At 44.6% G+C, this 15,539-nt stretch overlaps 1 protein-coding gene across 13 annotated transcripts; it reads left to right on the top strand.

Moving 5' to 3' along the window:
* The first annotated feature begins 270 nt into the window (after nt 1-270).
* On the top strand, nt 271-14,397 carry pecam1b (platelet and endothelial cell adhesion molecule 1b). Of its 13 annotated transcripts, XR_006034210.1 has the most exons (17): nt 271-510; nt 680-697; nt 1,977-2,270; nt 2,677-2,958; nt 3,146-3,406; nt 3,787-4,059; nt 4,538-4,816; nt 4,964-5,242; nt 6,085-6,186; nt 6,318-6,348; nt 6,858-6,931; nt 9,244-9,294; nt 9,431-9,523; nt 10,952-11,008; nt 11,585-11,607; nt 13,207-13,323; nt 13,355-14,395. XR_006034210.1 is itself a non-coding variant. In XM_042104692.1 (16 exons), exons 1-14 carry the CDS (start codon nt 441-443, stop codon nt 10,986-10,988), a joined length of 2,172 nt encoding a protein of 723 aa, XP_041960626.1. In that variant the 5' UTR covers nt 271-440; the 3' UTR covers nt 10,989-11,008; nt 11,585-11,607; nt 13,207-14,397. The 13 variants fall into 13 exon arrangements, 9 of the variants coding, with proteins under 9 accessions (XP_041960626.1, XP_041960624.1, XP_041960625.1 ...); XM_042104692.1 differs by having other exon boundaries at nt 9,431-9,551; nt 13,207-14,397; XM_042104690.1 differs by having other exon boundaries at nt 13,207-14,395.
* Nucleotides 14,398-15,539: the final 1,142 nt, after the last annotated feature.

Here is a 15,539-nt window from a genome sequence, read left to right as displayed (position 1 = left end):
GCTCACACCGAAGACCATCCCCCCTCCCCTCCCCCAGCCCTGTCAGTCCTGTGAAGTACCTGTGCTAGCTGCAGGTCAGAGGCTGAGCTGGGGAGAGCGTCCAGCAATCTCCACAACGCCATTGGCCAACATTCCAAAGAGGCCGAGAGCCCTGGCCCACTGGTGCTTCCTGAGGAAACAACAGTCACTTCCTGCTGTATTAGGGAAAGCTGAGGCTGTGCTCAGTGATAACCGTGCTGAGGTAGAGACCAAACACTCCCACCTCACCACCCATAACCACCACCTTCCTCTCTCTCTCTCTCTCGCTCTCGCTCTCTCTCTCTCTCTCTCTCTGACGTTTCTTTTTCTCGCTTTCGTTGACTATTCCGCCCAGTGTGAAGTTGTCGTTGGTCACTTCAGTGCGTCTGTGCTTCTCTCGACAGTCACCTCTGCAGTCCGCCATGTGGGACCACCAGCGGCCTTCGCACAGGATGGCCACCTGCAATCTCCTCTTCCTCCTCCTCTTCACATGTAAGGATCATCTACTTTTTTTGTTTTCATTTTCACACATTTGATACATTGGATCAGGGCTCTGGGTTCAAAGAGGTTTATGCTGGTTTTGTTGTGCATTTACCCTGTTGAATATGTTGTCTGTGTTTTTATGTTTTCGGTTCTGCTTTTTGGATCCTCCATTTGTAAGGCCAAAGAGTAAAAGCGGGTAAGAACACACTTCTTCTACTACAGTTGATGAGCAAGGGTCAAAAAAAGCTTCTAGTTGATCATATGATAAAGATTTTCTGGTATCCTCACTGTGATTTGTTGTAACCCAAGCGTTCAGATAGAGAGCACAGTAACTTAGTTAGTCATCAGGGGAGAGGCTGTTGTCTTCATTAGGCTTTCCAGATTCCTCTCGGGAAACGGCCGGCCACCTGCGTTGCCCCAGTTGCTCATGTGGTAGCTGCTGATCGAGATAGCCGGTGCTGCTGTGGTCCTCCAGGAGCTAATCTGTGTTAGGATGAGGTGGTGGAAAAGCTTTGGCACTTGCTGCTTTGGGAACACGTCTGTCCCTGTTGTCCCACGCCGCCTCCAGCTTTGGAAAAAAAGACAGAAAAAAAGAAGTCAGCACGTGGCCGGAGAATGAGTCAGTCCAGCTGCATAGGTCCAGTGTCGGTCAACACCAGCTCCACCTCGAGCCCAGCGCCTCGGCCTATCTTACTCTCATTAAGACTCCAGTGCTTTTGTGTGCCTCAAACAACACTGGAAGCAGCACTGGGATGCCTTTTCCTTGCTTCACGCTGTGTGTGTGGGAGCTGGGAGACTCCAGGCCCCGGGTTGGGTTTGGCTCCACAGCCTCTGGGCTTTCTGTAGGAGGGCTCTCCCCATGTGTGGCTGGTGGTATGTCTGATCGGGTGAGGCTTATCTGGTGCCTGCTGCCCCTGGTGTGGTCTAGTGGTGGGGGATTTTGAATCTAAAATAGCGCAGATCTCCAGAGACGCTCCGTGGTTTAGTTTGTTTAGGAAAGTACATTTCCTTCCTCTGCAAATCGGCTCCCTTTTTCTCTCAGTATGTGGAGGCAGGGGGTTGGAGTTCAACCTGATGAGAGATAGACAAGTTGGAAGAAACGCTGTCTGTCTTCATGACTACTTCATGTTGCTATGTTTACATCTGATTAGAAATTAGGGTTTGTAGCTCAACTGACTTACAATGAAATAAAATCCCATGATTGAAATCAGCGGCATACTTGATGATCACACACACACACATCGCTAGATATAAGTCTCACTGCCTTAGTGTGTGTGTGTTGCGCTGTGTGTGTGTTGCGCTGTGTGTGTGTTGTGCTGTATATGTGTTGCGCTGTGTGTGTGTGTGTGTGTGTGTGTGTGTGTTGTGCTGTATATGTGTTGCGCTGTGTGTGTGTGTGTTGCGCTGTGTGTGTGTGTGTGTGTATTCCATAGGCATGTGAGTGCATTTTGTCATTGCCCTTCTTCCCTGATTAGACTTCAGCATTGATGACCTCAGCCTGACATTTGACCCCGGTGCTGATGTGGGGAGGGACACCAATGTGACTGTAACGTGCCATGCCACTGTTAGCAGAAGCCAAGGCTTCACCCCACAATACGAGTTCAGCATCGAGAAGGACAACAAAGTAGTGAACAGGACCACCAGCACTTCCGACACCTTCGACTACCCCATCAAGGCAGCCAGGGTGTCTGACTCAGGGGGTTACCAGTGCCGCCTGTCCATCCAAGGAAAGAAGAAATCCAGCAAAAAGGAGACACTTACCATCACAGGTCTGACTCTTTAGTTTTTCCAGTTATAGATTATAGATAACTGTAGATCGTCTGTGTGGTTCTGGTTGTCGAGGACAAGTTTTTCTAGGTCAGATGTTGCTCTATCTGGGTGTATTCTGTGTACATATCCTTCCTGTGTATACATCATGAAGAAATGTTTAGTTTTGACAGCAACAAACTACAGGTTGCATATTTAAGGAGCACAAATGTAGATGTGTTTACATTGCAACTACAAATCCGTTTCCTGATGAAGTAGCTTAACACTAATATATCAGTTAATAACAACGACATGTATTGTCTCTCCAATAATCCAGTTTTCTGTCCATTTCTGTTATCATTTGGTCAGCTTTGTGATGCAAACTTCTCTGGGATGCCCTTTAACGTGTGATCCGCATTTCCTTTGAAGGAACTCAGACACCCCAGATTTCTGTGGATAGCAGCAGCATCATGGAGGGCGATGAAGTGACTGCCACGTGCAGAGCCCCAGGAGAGAGAGGCGCGTTTACTTATTACTTCTACGTGGGCGACCAAGAGGCTGCGATTCGTGAGTCCAATATAGAGGAATCAAGTGTAAAGCTGCAGCTCTCAAACAGTGGCCGCAACAATTTGACCTGCCAATACTTCGTTAGTCTGCTTGGAAAACACATGCCATCGTCTGTCAGTACGCCAAAGTATGTCTTTGTCAAAGGTAAGTCCAGAGGTTGAGATCATTTCTTTGATCTTTTCTGTTGCATATTGTAGACAGACATGTCTGTAGAAGAAAAGAGAAATGTGTTATTTGTCGCTAAACGCATCTTGATTGCGACCCATGCTTTGCTTGTTTATGTGATTATTGACACATCCTGCAGTCAAGCTGTATCTTTCTGTCATTGCAGAGATAGCCATATCTGTTTCACTGGCCATCTCCCCGTCTGGCCAAATCATTGAGGCAGACAATTTCAGTGCCTCCTGTGTGGTCAACTCTTCGCCTCGGTCAGAGACGGTCAGCTTAATCATGGGCAAAAATATTCTCTCCCAGGGGAGGGGCAGGGTCGATTACAGCGCAGTAGCAAAAGCAAATGACTCTGGAGAGTACATGTGCAAGGTGGAGGTTAATGGTGTTGCCAAGACAGACAAGAAGATGTTGATGGTGAAAGGTAAGACCTCAGAAGGAGGCATTAGAATGCTCCGTGATGGGCATTAGAATGCTCCGTGATGGGCATTAGAATGCTCCGTGATGGGCATTAGAATGCTCAGTGATGGGCATTAGAATGCTCTGTGATGGGCATTACAATGCTCAGTGATGGACATTAGAATGCTCTGTGATTATTATATATTTATATATTTATATATTTTTTTTATATAAAGCACTTACTACTGGGAATCCCTTGGGGCTGTTGATAATCAGTATGTTTTTTAGTGGCTAGAAACACTTGGCCCATTGTATCACATATTATAAGGACATTGTCATGCCCTGCTGGGATTCTTAGTGTGTCTGTCTTTTAGCTCTAACATCATTTAACATCTAACCCAACAGAGCTCTTCTCAAAACCCAGGCTAATTTTTAATCCAGAGCAAGCATTTGAAGGTGAATTTGTCCGTCTTTCTTGCGAAAGCACCAACTTGGAAAGAATCAAGAAAGAGGACATAAAGTACTCTATTTATAAAAACAACTATCTCCAACCAATGGGAAACATAAACGGCCAAATGGTTATCCAAGCCGGCCCTTCAGGCAATGACAATTACCACTGCATGGCAGAAGCAAAGTCCATCTCAAAGAAAAGCGACGTGATCATCTTCAGATCTAAAGGTTTGCTATGCCTTGTCTACTTCATACCGTGTTGTCTGATGTTAGTCCTAGTAGATCACTTATGCAAAGAAGTGCACTAATATCTGGGACCCTGGCACTGACATTATTTAAGTTTTCTTAATTGCCTCTGATGTGTATACATTTAAATGACAGAAGTTGTGCTGTTGTCATGTTCATACTCATCATCTTAGTATAAAAGCATGCAATTATTTGTGTTTCAGTATATTACAAAAACTCACATACTCTTTTTGTTAATGAACATTTCATCAGTCAGTTTATGAGGCACTAGGAAGTGTAGTGCCTCATAAACTGACTGATGAAATGTTCATTAACAAAAAGAGTATGTGAGTTTTTGTAATATACTGTAATTTCACACTATAGACTTTGCAAAGCATATTGACGAACTGTCATGACAGACTCATTTCTGGTAACTGATGGTGTTCTGTTGTTTGTGTTGTTTGTTTGTCTGTTTTTGCAGTGCTTGCCTCCAAGCCTGACATTTTTGTCAAGCAAAAAGTCATTCTGGGAGAGAAATTTGATATCTATTGCAAGTCCAATGGCACCCTTCCCATTACCTACACACTATACCAAGGTGGTAAGAAGTTACAGAACACCACCATTTACGATTCATGGGCCGAGGCTCGCTTCAACACCTCCATCAAACAGAAAGAACACATCGGCACTTTTCGGTGCCGTGCTCAGAATGACGGTTCCAAGAACTATAGCGACAGCCTACCTCTGAGTGCCGTTGTTGTAGGTGAGGCCATCCTCTCCACAAACCACCTTCTCATCCTGCCCTGCACCATTTCTACACGCAGGTTCCATTCACTTCTTGTTCTGCGTTGTACTGTGTTCCTGTGTTCTTCTTACCCCATCTCCATCTATCTTCTCTCCTCCTCTCCAGAGCATTTGGGCAAGCCCCTGCTGACCACCCTGCCCGTGCCCCACAACGTTGAGGAGGGCCAAGAGCTGACCCTCATCTGCAACGTCCCCAGTGGCACACCGCCCATCACCTTCAAGTGGTTCTCCTCTGGAAGCAAAACAGTCCTCCACACCAAAACGGTCAACGCCAACTCTAGCCACCATGTCATCCCCCAGATGGAGAAAACGGACAGCGGCTACTACTACTGCCATGCCCTCAACGCTGCCAATGCTGTGGACAGTGATCGGGTCATCATCCAAGGTTGGCTATGAGTACTCTCTAACCATAATGTCTGCACATGCATTGAGGGATTCAGAGAAGATATTCATCAAGTAACTGGATGAGTAGAAACTGGGAAATGATTGGTGCTGAGAATTATTTAGCAGCTGTAATATTTTCTTCCGTGTATGAAAAGCCAAATCTAAGATAAATCTATCAATTGTATGTTTTTAGTGTGATGTGTTGCTCAAAGCTTGCTTAACTTTTCAGAGCATAAAACCAGTTGCCTAGTGAATGAGCGGTCAACCTCATGTGTTAGCCGTTTGTGGGTGGAAACATCTTTTAGCCTGTTGTCCGTTTGTGGGTGGAAACATCTTTTAGCCTGTTGTCCTTTTGAATCCTTTTTTCTTTCACCATTGTATTCCCCCATCCATCTCTTCCTTTCCTCCAATATGGTGTTTACAGAACTAGGACTATGCGCCTTAGACTTATGAGGAAGCTACACCTGGCGCGTTACTGAATCGCTCCGTTCGCGATCCATTTGAAAAGACTGGTCTATTTTTTTCGGACGTACTGTACGCGCCGCTATCACGTCTGGTGTAGCTACTTCCATTGATTATAGTGGCAGCTAATTGTTGCAGCAGACGCAACGCGAACAGAACGCTTCAGTTACGCACCTGGTGTAGCTTCCCTGTAAGACTACTTGGATAAGCCCCAACAAAAAGTTTTCTCACAAGCGTAACGGTTGTTAAATTTAAAAATGTAAACTTTTAACTTTATCTGAGCCCCAGTATGCTCCTATGCCTGACCTTGGTGTTGGTTCCTTGCTCAACCTGCAGAGCAACTAAAATGATTGTCCCTATGCTTATGTCTTATGTCTGCAGTGAAGTTGGCTTCCTGGAAGAAAGTGGTGATCGTTGGCATCTGCCTGCTGGTTGTCGCCGCCCTAGTGGTCGTCATTATAGCGCGCTACAAAGCCAAGCGAGGTAGAAATACCTACAGTCCACCAGCCTCACAACAAGTCTCCTCACCAGCCAGCCCGTGAAACAAAAACAAAAAACAAAACAAAACAAAACAAAGCCAAACACCCCCCTCTCATCTTTTCTTTCTACTGCAGGTAAAAGAGAGACGACTACTGAACTGTCAGTGTGAGTTGGCTTGCATTCTTGCTTTTCTCTCATCAGTCTGAAGCGACTAGGTCTTGCATGTCAGCGGGTAGGCACTGAAGGCATTGATGGTAACGTTAGCACTGTACGTCATCCATAGGTGAATTTCCATTAAGCGTCTATGACACTAATGCTACCCATTAATCGGAAGACTTTGACAAGATTTGGGAAAAATTCTTGAAAGATTGGAGTCTTTTAACTAACGCTCCCCGTTCAAGCTTTACTCAAAAGACTACAATCTTTCAAGAATCTTTCCCAAATCTTGTCAAAGTCTTCTGGTGTCAGGATGGCTGAAATAGTCATTTGACAGACTAATGTAGCTGTAGCCTCTGTGATGTAGAGCATCATAGATTACTGAGATTGGAATTGGATCTAGTTCAGTCATGATGAGATGAGCTGTAGCCAGTAGTTTGTCACCAAGTGGACCCAAGCTTCAGGGTCTCTCCCATCTGTCTAGAATGCCAACCATGACTATCTTCCCCCTTCCCCAGAAAGCCTGCGAGCCCTAAATCAGATGACACTCTCGCAGTGAATATGAGCCCTGACACACCGTTTTTAAACAAAGGTAGAGCTCACCTTCAACTTTTCTCTCCCGCCTCTTCCGACCCTGTTGTCCTTGCTGCCGCCAGCACACTTGAATGAGTCCTTAGCATGTCCATTGTGTCTTATCATCTTAACCCACTTACATGTTTACCTCCCCATACCATCTGAATGTCCCGGGCCTTGTTATCATACCGCCATGCTGTGCTGAACTAATCTGGCTGTTAAGTTGTTCGTTTTTTTTTTTTCATTCAGTTGTTAATGTTGCAGTTGTTCTTTTCAGCGAAAGTTGCAAGTAGAAATATCTCGGTGGCCACTACCCATCATGTCTGCGTGTTGGATGAATTCAAAGGGTTGCCGACCGGTCTGTTTTAACCTCCGCTATGACCCCTTTTCCGCTCGTTTTCCTCATAGAAGAAAAAAAAAACCCTATTTGTCCCAGTCGTAGCACTGACCCCTGTACAGCTCCTGTATGCGTGCCAGCAGGAACGTTAGGCCTGAGGAGGAATGCAGGCTTTTTGCAGACATGTGCATGTTGCATCCTGCTGGTTGCTTGTGTTTTCGTTTAAGTTTCTTGTTTGTGTTTGAGGCCCTGTTATGTCTATGTGTGCCCCCCTATGTCTGTCCTGTATGTGTATGTATGCATGTCTCTATCTCTGTCTCAGTCCAAGCATAAGCTGAGGTTCCCAGCATTGTTCACCATGAGTCTGCATGTATTTGCTAGAGAGAGAGAGAGAGAGAGAGACACCTTCACCTAGGAGCCTCATAGAGCTTGTAGGCTGCTGCTATTCTTAGTGTTCGTGGGATATGTAGTTATGCTCCCTGTGCCAAGTAGCCAAGCATGGATCACTTACTTAACAGTGGTGAGTCATGACTTTGACATAAGCAGCCATGTGATGGGACCCACCCCCTCCCCCCCTCCTCCCCCTCCTCCTCCCCGACCATCTGATTCCAGACGCAGTATCACACTTGGACGCGATGGAGGGGAATTCAGCCAATGGGACATGAAATAGCGTGGCAGTGCGCCCTGGCGTCGGCTGGCACCCCTGGAGCAACGTCAGTCTCCCAGTAGCAGTGTTAGGGCTAGAGGCCAGCGCGCGGATACGGCCCCATGTCCTAGACAGATATTTTGGACGAGCGCAAAGTCAAACGTCTCCCTGCGCACTCTGGTCAAGTTCCTCGAAAAAGCCTGGATGTTCAAAGAAGGAAGAAGATCTGCCCAGAGGAGCGTAAATGTCAAAATGATTATTTTCTTCTCCTCTCTCCTCGCCTCACCTCACGCTCAATTCTGTTTTATATCACCGTGTACTCATCCTCAGCCACAGACGCGTAGATTGGTATTTAGTAGTGCGCACATGTACATGGATACCTTGTGGAGGTTTTAGGTCTGGACGCTCCAGACTCTAGCATATGAACTCTGTCCCCCTGGATGCCACGTGTGGCGTAATAGTCCCATCCTCTCGGCTGGTTTGCCCCGAGTGTCCCGAACGCCATCGCTGTCATTCCATACTCCATGTGTCCTCAAGTGCGTGTCTGTCCACATTGCATGTGTTCATTTGATGTTCTACAGTGACATTCACTTAACTGATTGCTTCACCATTTGTCTGATTATTTGATTCATTCTGTATTTGATTTGTGATTTGTTAAGATATTGTTTTTGCACTGCTCACTGTAGATAAATTTACGAGAAAGGGTATGTATATATTTTGCTTGGTTGGTTTGAATCACTTTTAGAATTAAAAGGTTGGTGTTTATTTTGGAAATGTGTCTGCTGTCTTTCTGTGTTAATCCTCAGATGTTACAGAATAGAGAAAAAAAGTGTGAGAATGCCTTTCCTCCTCTTGCCTTATGAAAAAGATTATTTAAATTCTTTAAAAATGTCCATGGTCTTTACAGCCATTTCAAGATATGAAGTAAGCCAGGTTCCACTCGTTCTACTGAAACAATACTTTCTACGTAGGATTTCCTATTTGGCCTCAAGATGCTGATTGTGTGTGTGTGTGTGTGTGCGTGTGTGAGAGAGAGAGAGAGAGAGAGAGAGAGAGAGAGTGTGTGTGCACGTGCTTGTGAGTTTCTGTGGACAAAGGCATGAGTTTCAGGCCAAATGCAAGCAGCAGTCTGAGGAAATCGATTGATTACACTGAAGGAGAAACAATATGGCTGAATTAAAAACAGTCACTTCCTGTTTGGTGTTATTGTTCTGGTCACTTACTCCAGCAGGGCTGGCTGCAGCTAGCTCTCCCTTCATCCTCTCTCTCTCTCTCTCTCTCTCTCCTTACTCTCTCTCCTTTGTCTCTCGCCCTGAACGTGTCCACCCCCTTATGTTTTGTCTTACAGTGGGTGTGAACGTCGGACCAAGTGTGTGGACTGAAAGACCGTCCAGCTCAGGTAACCACATTACCATGGTAACCATTGCAGATGTCCTGCCAGAAACACGCCTGTTTCAGGCTCTGGCTATTGACCTTTTGTAAAAGATAGCCAGAGCTTCTCCCATATTCTGTTCTTCTCCCTCCACTTTCTCTAGACAGCAGCGATCGGAGCAGCGTCCACTCCCACAACGACCCTGATGTGGAGTACACAGAGGTGGTCCATCCACAGCCTGTAGATCCAGCCAGAGGTGAGGACGCACTGCATACTCACTGCAGGTACATCAGCTAGGCCCAGACCCACAGGGGCAAGTTCCTATTTCACTATCACTATTATTCTAAGTCACTTGAGGTATGCCTTCACACACATCACTATTATTCTGTCACTTGAGGTATGCCTTCACACACACACATACATGAATGTGGAGGACACAGAAGCTGGACAAGGTGCGGAGAACTTCTTCTGTTCTCTCTGTCCTCTCATCTTTTTCCCACACTCCGGTCACTCTCCTCTCTCGGCCTCCCGCCCTTTTTCGTTGGCTGGTCACTCTGTAGTTTCTGTCTCAGTCATGTCTCCGTCCTCAGCTAAGTCTCTGTGAAGACACTGAGAACCCAGTGGCAGTTTCCCAACATTCTTGAGCTCTGATAAGAGAGTGGGGCTTTCCTGGGCGTGGGGTAATTATGCTTAATTGACACAGGAGCGCTAGGTTATGGCGGGGGGCACAAGATTTTTTTTTCAACTTCTAGAAACATCTCCTAGTTGATAAACAGGAAGGGTGGAGCTAATTGGCCTGGTAATCCCAACGCTACTCACAGCTCATGACTACCTCATGTCCTGTCTAGTCATGCTGGCTTCCACTCAGGCAGGGCATGGTTTTACACTGGTTGGTAGGGAATCTCAAATCTCTCTATTGGATTAATGTTTTAATTTGATATGATCATATAATAGTGTATAATAGTGTTTCTTAACTGGTGGGTCGGGATCCAAAAGTGGGTCGCGGAACTGTTCTGGCTGGGTCGCAGAGTTTATGGTTAAAAAAAAAAAAGAAGAATCACCCATTTAAAATGCTATGTTATCAGATCTAATGTCAGACCTTTATTTTAATAGACTTTATTTGTATGCCAGTCGTTGCCATGGACATAGACAATGTGTGTGACAGGTCATGTTAGACATCACTTTAGTGGTAAATATGGCAAAACAACCCTGAAGTATGGATTCACTTATGTTGAGGACAAAAAGAGACAAAAACCCCAGTGTGTGGTGTGCAGTGAATAGCTGGCACTGTGGCACATGAGAGCATGAAACCATGAAAACTAAAATGCCACATGGAAACAAAGCACCCTGCTGTCAAAGACAATCCTGTTGAATACTTTGAAAGGCGACACAGGAGTTTAGGACTTTGCAAATTTCAGAACATTCAGAACATCAGCATGTTCCAAACAAGTACAGGCGCTTTGCATGTCTTACCACATAGCTCACCATATCTGTTGGCTTGAACGGTAAAATATGGGTCGCGACTTAATGACCATGGGAAATTGAGAGACCAAGGCCAGACCAGTTAAGAACCACTGCTATATAATGCACAATACATTGCATAAGTGTTCAATTCCATGGAACAGGTTTTTGATTTTTATGTGGGCTGTTTGTGTTTGTGTGTGTGTGTGTTTCCACTGTGTAGTTCCTTTAAAGAAGGGCACAGATACCGTGTACAGTGAGCTCCAAACAGCCCCACTAGGTAACTTAAGCAAACATCTCTCTCACACACACACACACACACACACAAAACAAACACACACACACACACAAACCATTAATGCAAATAGCACTTATCTCAGTTGTAGTCTGTTAAACAATAAGCCCACTCACTGCATGGAAGGGCACATATAGAACTCCTACAGTAGACGCTCCTGCTTTGTTCATGTTTTGTGGTTGTGTTTCACTCTGACAAGAGCGCAGTGATGATCACACAAAGTTTGGGCGGAGGCTCAGTTCTGACCATAACATTTATATTTAATATGTTTATGGTGTACTTGTCAGACACACCCATACAATTTCACATTTTGCATTTGCACACAAGCATGCAATGCATGAAAACCACACACACACACAGTTGTTTACAGGCTAATATGTTGAAATAATTCCGTCAACAACAGCCACATTCTCTCCTACACAGACGTAGAGTTCAATAGTTCACAGTTGTATGTTGTTGTTTATAATAAGCAGACTCCGCACCACCTACACTCACATTTCAACTGTTTTCACACAACAAGTGATAAGTCAAGTGAAGTGCTTTTCATGTTTTTTTTTCCAGACCCATCTGAGCATGTAGATAACGTAAGTACAACTTGACCTCTCTCTCTCTCTTTTACTGTATCCTTCTCTTTCTTTCTCTTCCCAGCTCCTTTCACCTCCCCCTTTCCTTCACCTTGGCCTTGGAGCCCTGCAGGAAATCTGCTAGTCGCTTAGCCTCCTCAGCTAAACACCAGCATGTCAAACAGCTGTGAAATATTGTAGGGACTGCTAATTTATGCCTGTAAAAGAACCTTTGCCCTGCCATGGCGTTGCAGCTTCATCCTGTTGCCAGTCTAACTCCTCGTGGCAACTGCTGTAATTATTTTAAATGGAGTTAGTTTTGATCGTCTGTTAGGTTTGTGAAAGAAGTAGCATCTATAGTAGTGTCCATGTTTTGAAATGCATTTCTTGAATGTCACACAGGATGTAACACCTTTCTGTTGTTGGTGCCCACACACTCAAAACTAATATCAAAATTGTAGTGAAGACTTGAGAAGACTCTCCACTCTCTTCTTTAAATTCACACATACACATCTCTCTCTCTCTCTCTCTATCTCACCCACACACACGCACACACACACACACACACTCTCTCTCTCTCACACGCATGTGCATACACACACACACACACACACACACACACACACACACACTCACTCAACAGGCTACAGTGGGCTATTTAAGAGTAGAGTGCTGATTGTGCCATGGGTGGGGGGAAGCGACACTCAGACTTTCCGTAGGGAGAACAAAGAGAAACAGGGTTGTGGCTTCCTCTGCTATCATGCACTAGGATCTAGTGCAGTCAGGAATCACACACACACACACACACAGCGTTATCACACTGTCCAAACAAAGTATTCATAAGCATATTAAATAACTCCAGCGTCAGAAACATAGCTTGCTCTTATTATGAATTTTAGTGAGTAGACAGCCTAGCAGTGCTTCAGCGTGTTATACCCCCTCTGTGGGGTAAAAGTATTATACCTGATTTATTGAATCTGGCTAGAGTTGCTCAGTTGGACATTGTGTTGTCACAGGGAGGGAACTGGCAATACAAAAGCTCAGGATGTGACTGATTCTGTAGGAAGTTGAATCATGAGTACCATGTGTACTACCAGGTGGAAAACGTTGGTCCAGGATTGTGTTCGAGCTTCTTCGTCATGTTTTTGTGTATCATGAGATCACTGCTTAGGAATTTGTCCCGTCACAACATTCACCATGAGTGTAGCTAGGGTCCAGTGACATTCACCATGAGTGTAGTTAGGGTCCAGTGACATTCACCATGAGTGTAGCTAGGGTCCAGTGACATTCCCTCCAGTTTCACCATGAGTGTAGCTAGGGTCTAGTTCATTCCCTCCAGTTTCACCATGAGTGTAGCTAGGGTCCAGTGACATTCACCATGAGTGTAGCTAGGGTCCAGTGACATTCACCATGAGTGTAGTTAGGGTCCAGTTCATTCCCTCCAGTTTCCAACGCATGACATAGATGGAGAATAGGAGAATATATCACCATCATTTGAATTGTTGGAATGTGTGTGGTTGTGTATCTTTGTGTGTGTGTGTGTGTGTGTGTGTGTGTGTGTGTGTGTGTGTGTGTGTGTGTGCGTGTGTGTGTGTGTGTGTGTGTGTGTGCGTGTAACAGGGTGCAGTGGAGTATGCTGAGCTTAATCATGATCTTCCTGAGCCTGTGGACTGATGTTGTCTCTGCTGGAGATGGTATCACGCCACCGCCGGACTCTGCTGCCTCTTGCCTGGGAAGGCTCCTCTGGGAAAACTGCCATATTTGGAAGGCTCCTCTGGGAAAACTGCCATACTTGGAATTGGAAATAAATGTAATTGTTAATGGAAAATATGGGATACAAACGGTATCTCACAATTACTGAATTAATTAAGGAGTATTAAGATGTGTTTTTGTGTACATTTTGCTATGCCTCACACAAGTTCCCTAATTGTTTGGGTGACGTTGTATGATCCATATGGCAGTGAGGTGAGGTTGTGCAAGGCTCTAGACTAGAATTCTCATCTTCTCATCATTATGTTGCCTCCCTGTTTTTACTGATCTTCATCCATTCTTAGATATTTTGTGTTTTGTTTTACCTTTCATAAATTCTTATTCTGTATCTGCCAAAATCTATGATGAAAAGTCCTTTAGATTCTTTATTCTTAGGTACTAGATACCATTACTTCCCAATGTTATTTAATGATGACTTTTTGTGTTGTAAATGTCTACTCAGCAAAATCAATGTTTATCCATTGAGACCTGACTGAGGCTGTTCAGTAAATTGTCACTGAACAAAAGAAAATGACTCCTTTATCTCACATTTATTGCATCACAAAGTCAAGTCTTACTGGCTTTTAACGACGCCTCCACATCTCCCTAGCACCCTGGCCGTCCGCCAAAGGCCCTCTCTTCAGAACGTCTCCACGAGAGGTGGCTCAGAGTTTGAGCTGGTAGCACAAATCACTCTGGATAAAGATAGGCTCTCTTTGATGTCCAGAATGGGGCGCAGTGAGGGAAGCCGTTAGTCAGGAAGACGAGAGGATTCATACAAAAACACACATTTCCGCTACAGTGCTCTTGGGAGCGACAGATAACCTTTAAAACGCCAAAGGCCAGTGCCCGCGCCCACAGATGCGCCATCTCTCGCGGCTGTTTGGACTTGGCTTGTGGCTCAAGTTAAGCAGCCAGTCATTTGAGTGTAATCAAGAACTGCCCACCACTGGCTTGATGATGACATTATTTCCTGCCCAGGAAATGCCACTGTCAAGAGTGGCAACGATGACACACAGCCCGTGGGACAGCTGCAGTGGAGGATAAGGGTCGCTGTCTGGACCATTTACACACACATGGTTTTCATTTTTATAATACATAAATCTGATCATTTGCCCTGTCCGAGAAATATGTGCTCATTGCAGGGATGGTTAAAAGGTTTGAGAAGTGAACCGAACAGCCATGAGGGGGTCTAACAGAAATGAGCAAATGGCCTGACTGTGTGGCTATATGGACATGGTGTAAATTCATCATATACCTATAGTGTGGCGCTTGATTGAACTGTAAACACTCTTACACAAAAATAGTGTTGCTACCTTGTTTGCTACCTGGTTAAGATTGAGGTGAGTCTCACTATGGTTCAGGTGGGAATCGAACTCGGGGAGTCTTGGATTGCATGCAATGATTGATCTATTGGCCAAATCACAGTTTATCATGTGTTTGAGAGTTTATACAATTGAATAATGTTTTTTTTTTTTTTTTTTGAGAATGTCATCAAATGTTGCATGTGTCCAGGGGTTGTCATCATGATACTGAAAATTAAGTTTTGTGATGTTGGGCACTTGAGATATGAGCCAAAATGAAATAAGTGAACTTGATTATTATAGCGTCAGCACCATCTATGTGCAGTAGGCTACCCCAGGTTTAGGGTTCTGAGTAGTGAGGGGTCTCCGGGACCATATTATTATATATTCTGAGTTTTTTTAAGTTACCAGGCCTTACGGTTTTTACTCCATAAGCACTTTTAGGGGGAGAAAAATAAGAACCATAATAAAAATCTGGGGAAAAAAACAACAATATATCCCTTGGGGATCAATAAAGTATCTATCTATCTATCTATCTATATGGTTCAAGCAGCTTCACTGCTTGGACCAGTAACAATAATAGAGACAGTAATAAAAAGTCTTCATAACAGCGATAACTATTAACATTTCCAAGACATGATTCTGTATTCAGATACAGGGTAACATACAGTATGCTTTAGTGGTAAAACAAAGTGATACAATGTAAAAAGAGTTTTAACATCCAAACTAATGAGGAACCACAAGTGAAAAGAGTCTTGATTGTCTTCTCTTATAATCGATGGAAGCGGACAGACACACTCATCAGAGAACCACAATTAATGGGGAATCATCCTAGGACGTCAGGCTCTTAGCTCTGGGGATCCAAAGGTGAGTGTTTCTGGGAAACTTATGGGAATGGCA

Source organism: Alosa sapidissima, chromosome 9 (assembly GCF_018492685.1).
Source record: "Alosa sapidissima isolate fAloSap1 chromosome 9, fAloSap1.pri, whole genome shotgun sequence".
Lineage (NCBI taxonomy): Eukaryota > Metazoa > Chordata > Actinopteri > Clupeiformes > Clupeidae > Alosa > Alosa sapidissima.
Note: the sequence above shows the minus strand (reverse complement) of the source record. Positions and strands in the feature narration are given on the sequence as shown.

What these genes read in the sequence shown, in the direction of transcription:
- pecam1b (XM_042104690.1), top strand. Translation starts at nt 441, where the DNA reads ATGTGGGACCACCAGCGGCCTTCGCACAGGATGGCCACCTGCAATCTC. An exon ending in TCTGAGTGCCGTTGTTGTAG is followed by an intron (nt 4,817 to 4,963) that starts GTGAGGCCATCC and finishes CCTCCTCTCCAG; the next exon opens with AGCATTTGGGCAAGCCCCTG. An exon ending in TGAAAGACCGTCCAGCTCAG is followed by an intron (nt 9,295 to 9,430) that starts GTAACCACATTA and finishes CACTTTCTCTAG; the next exon opens with ACAGCAGCGATCGGAGCAGC.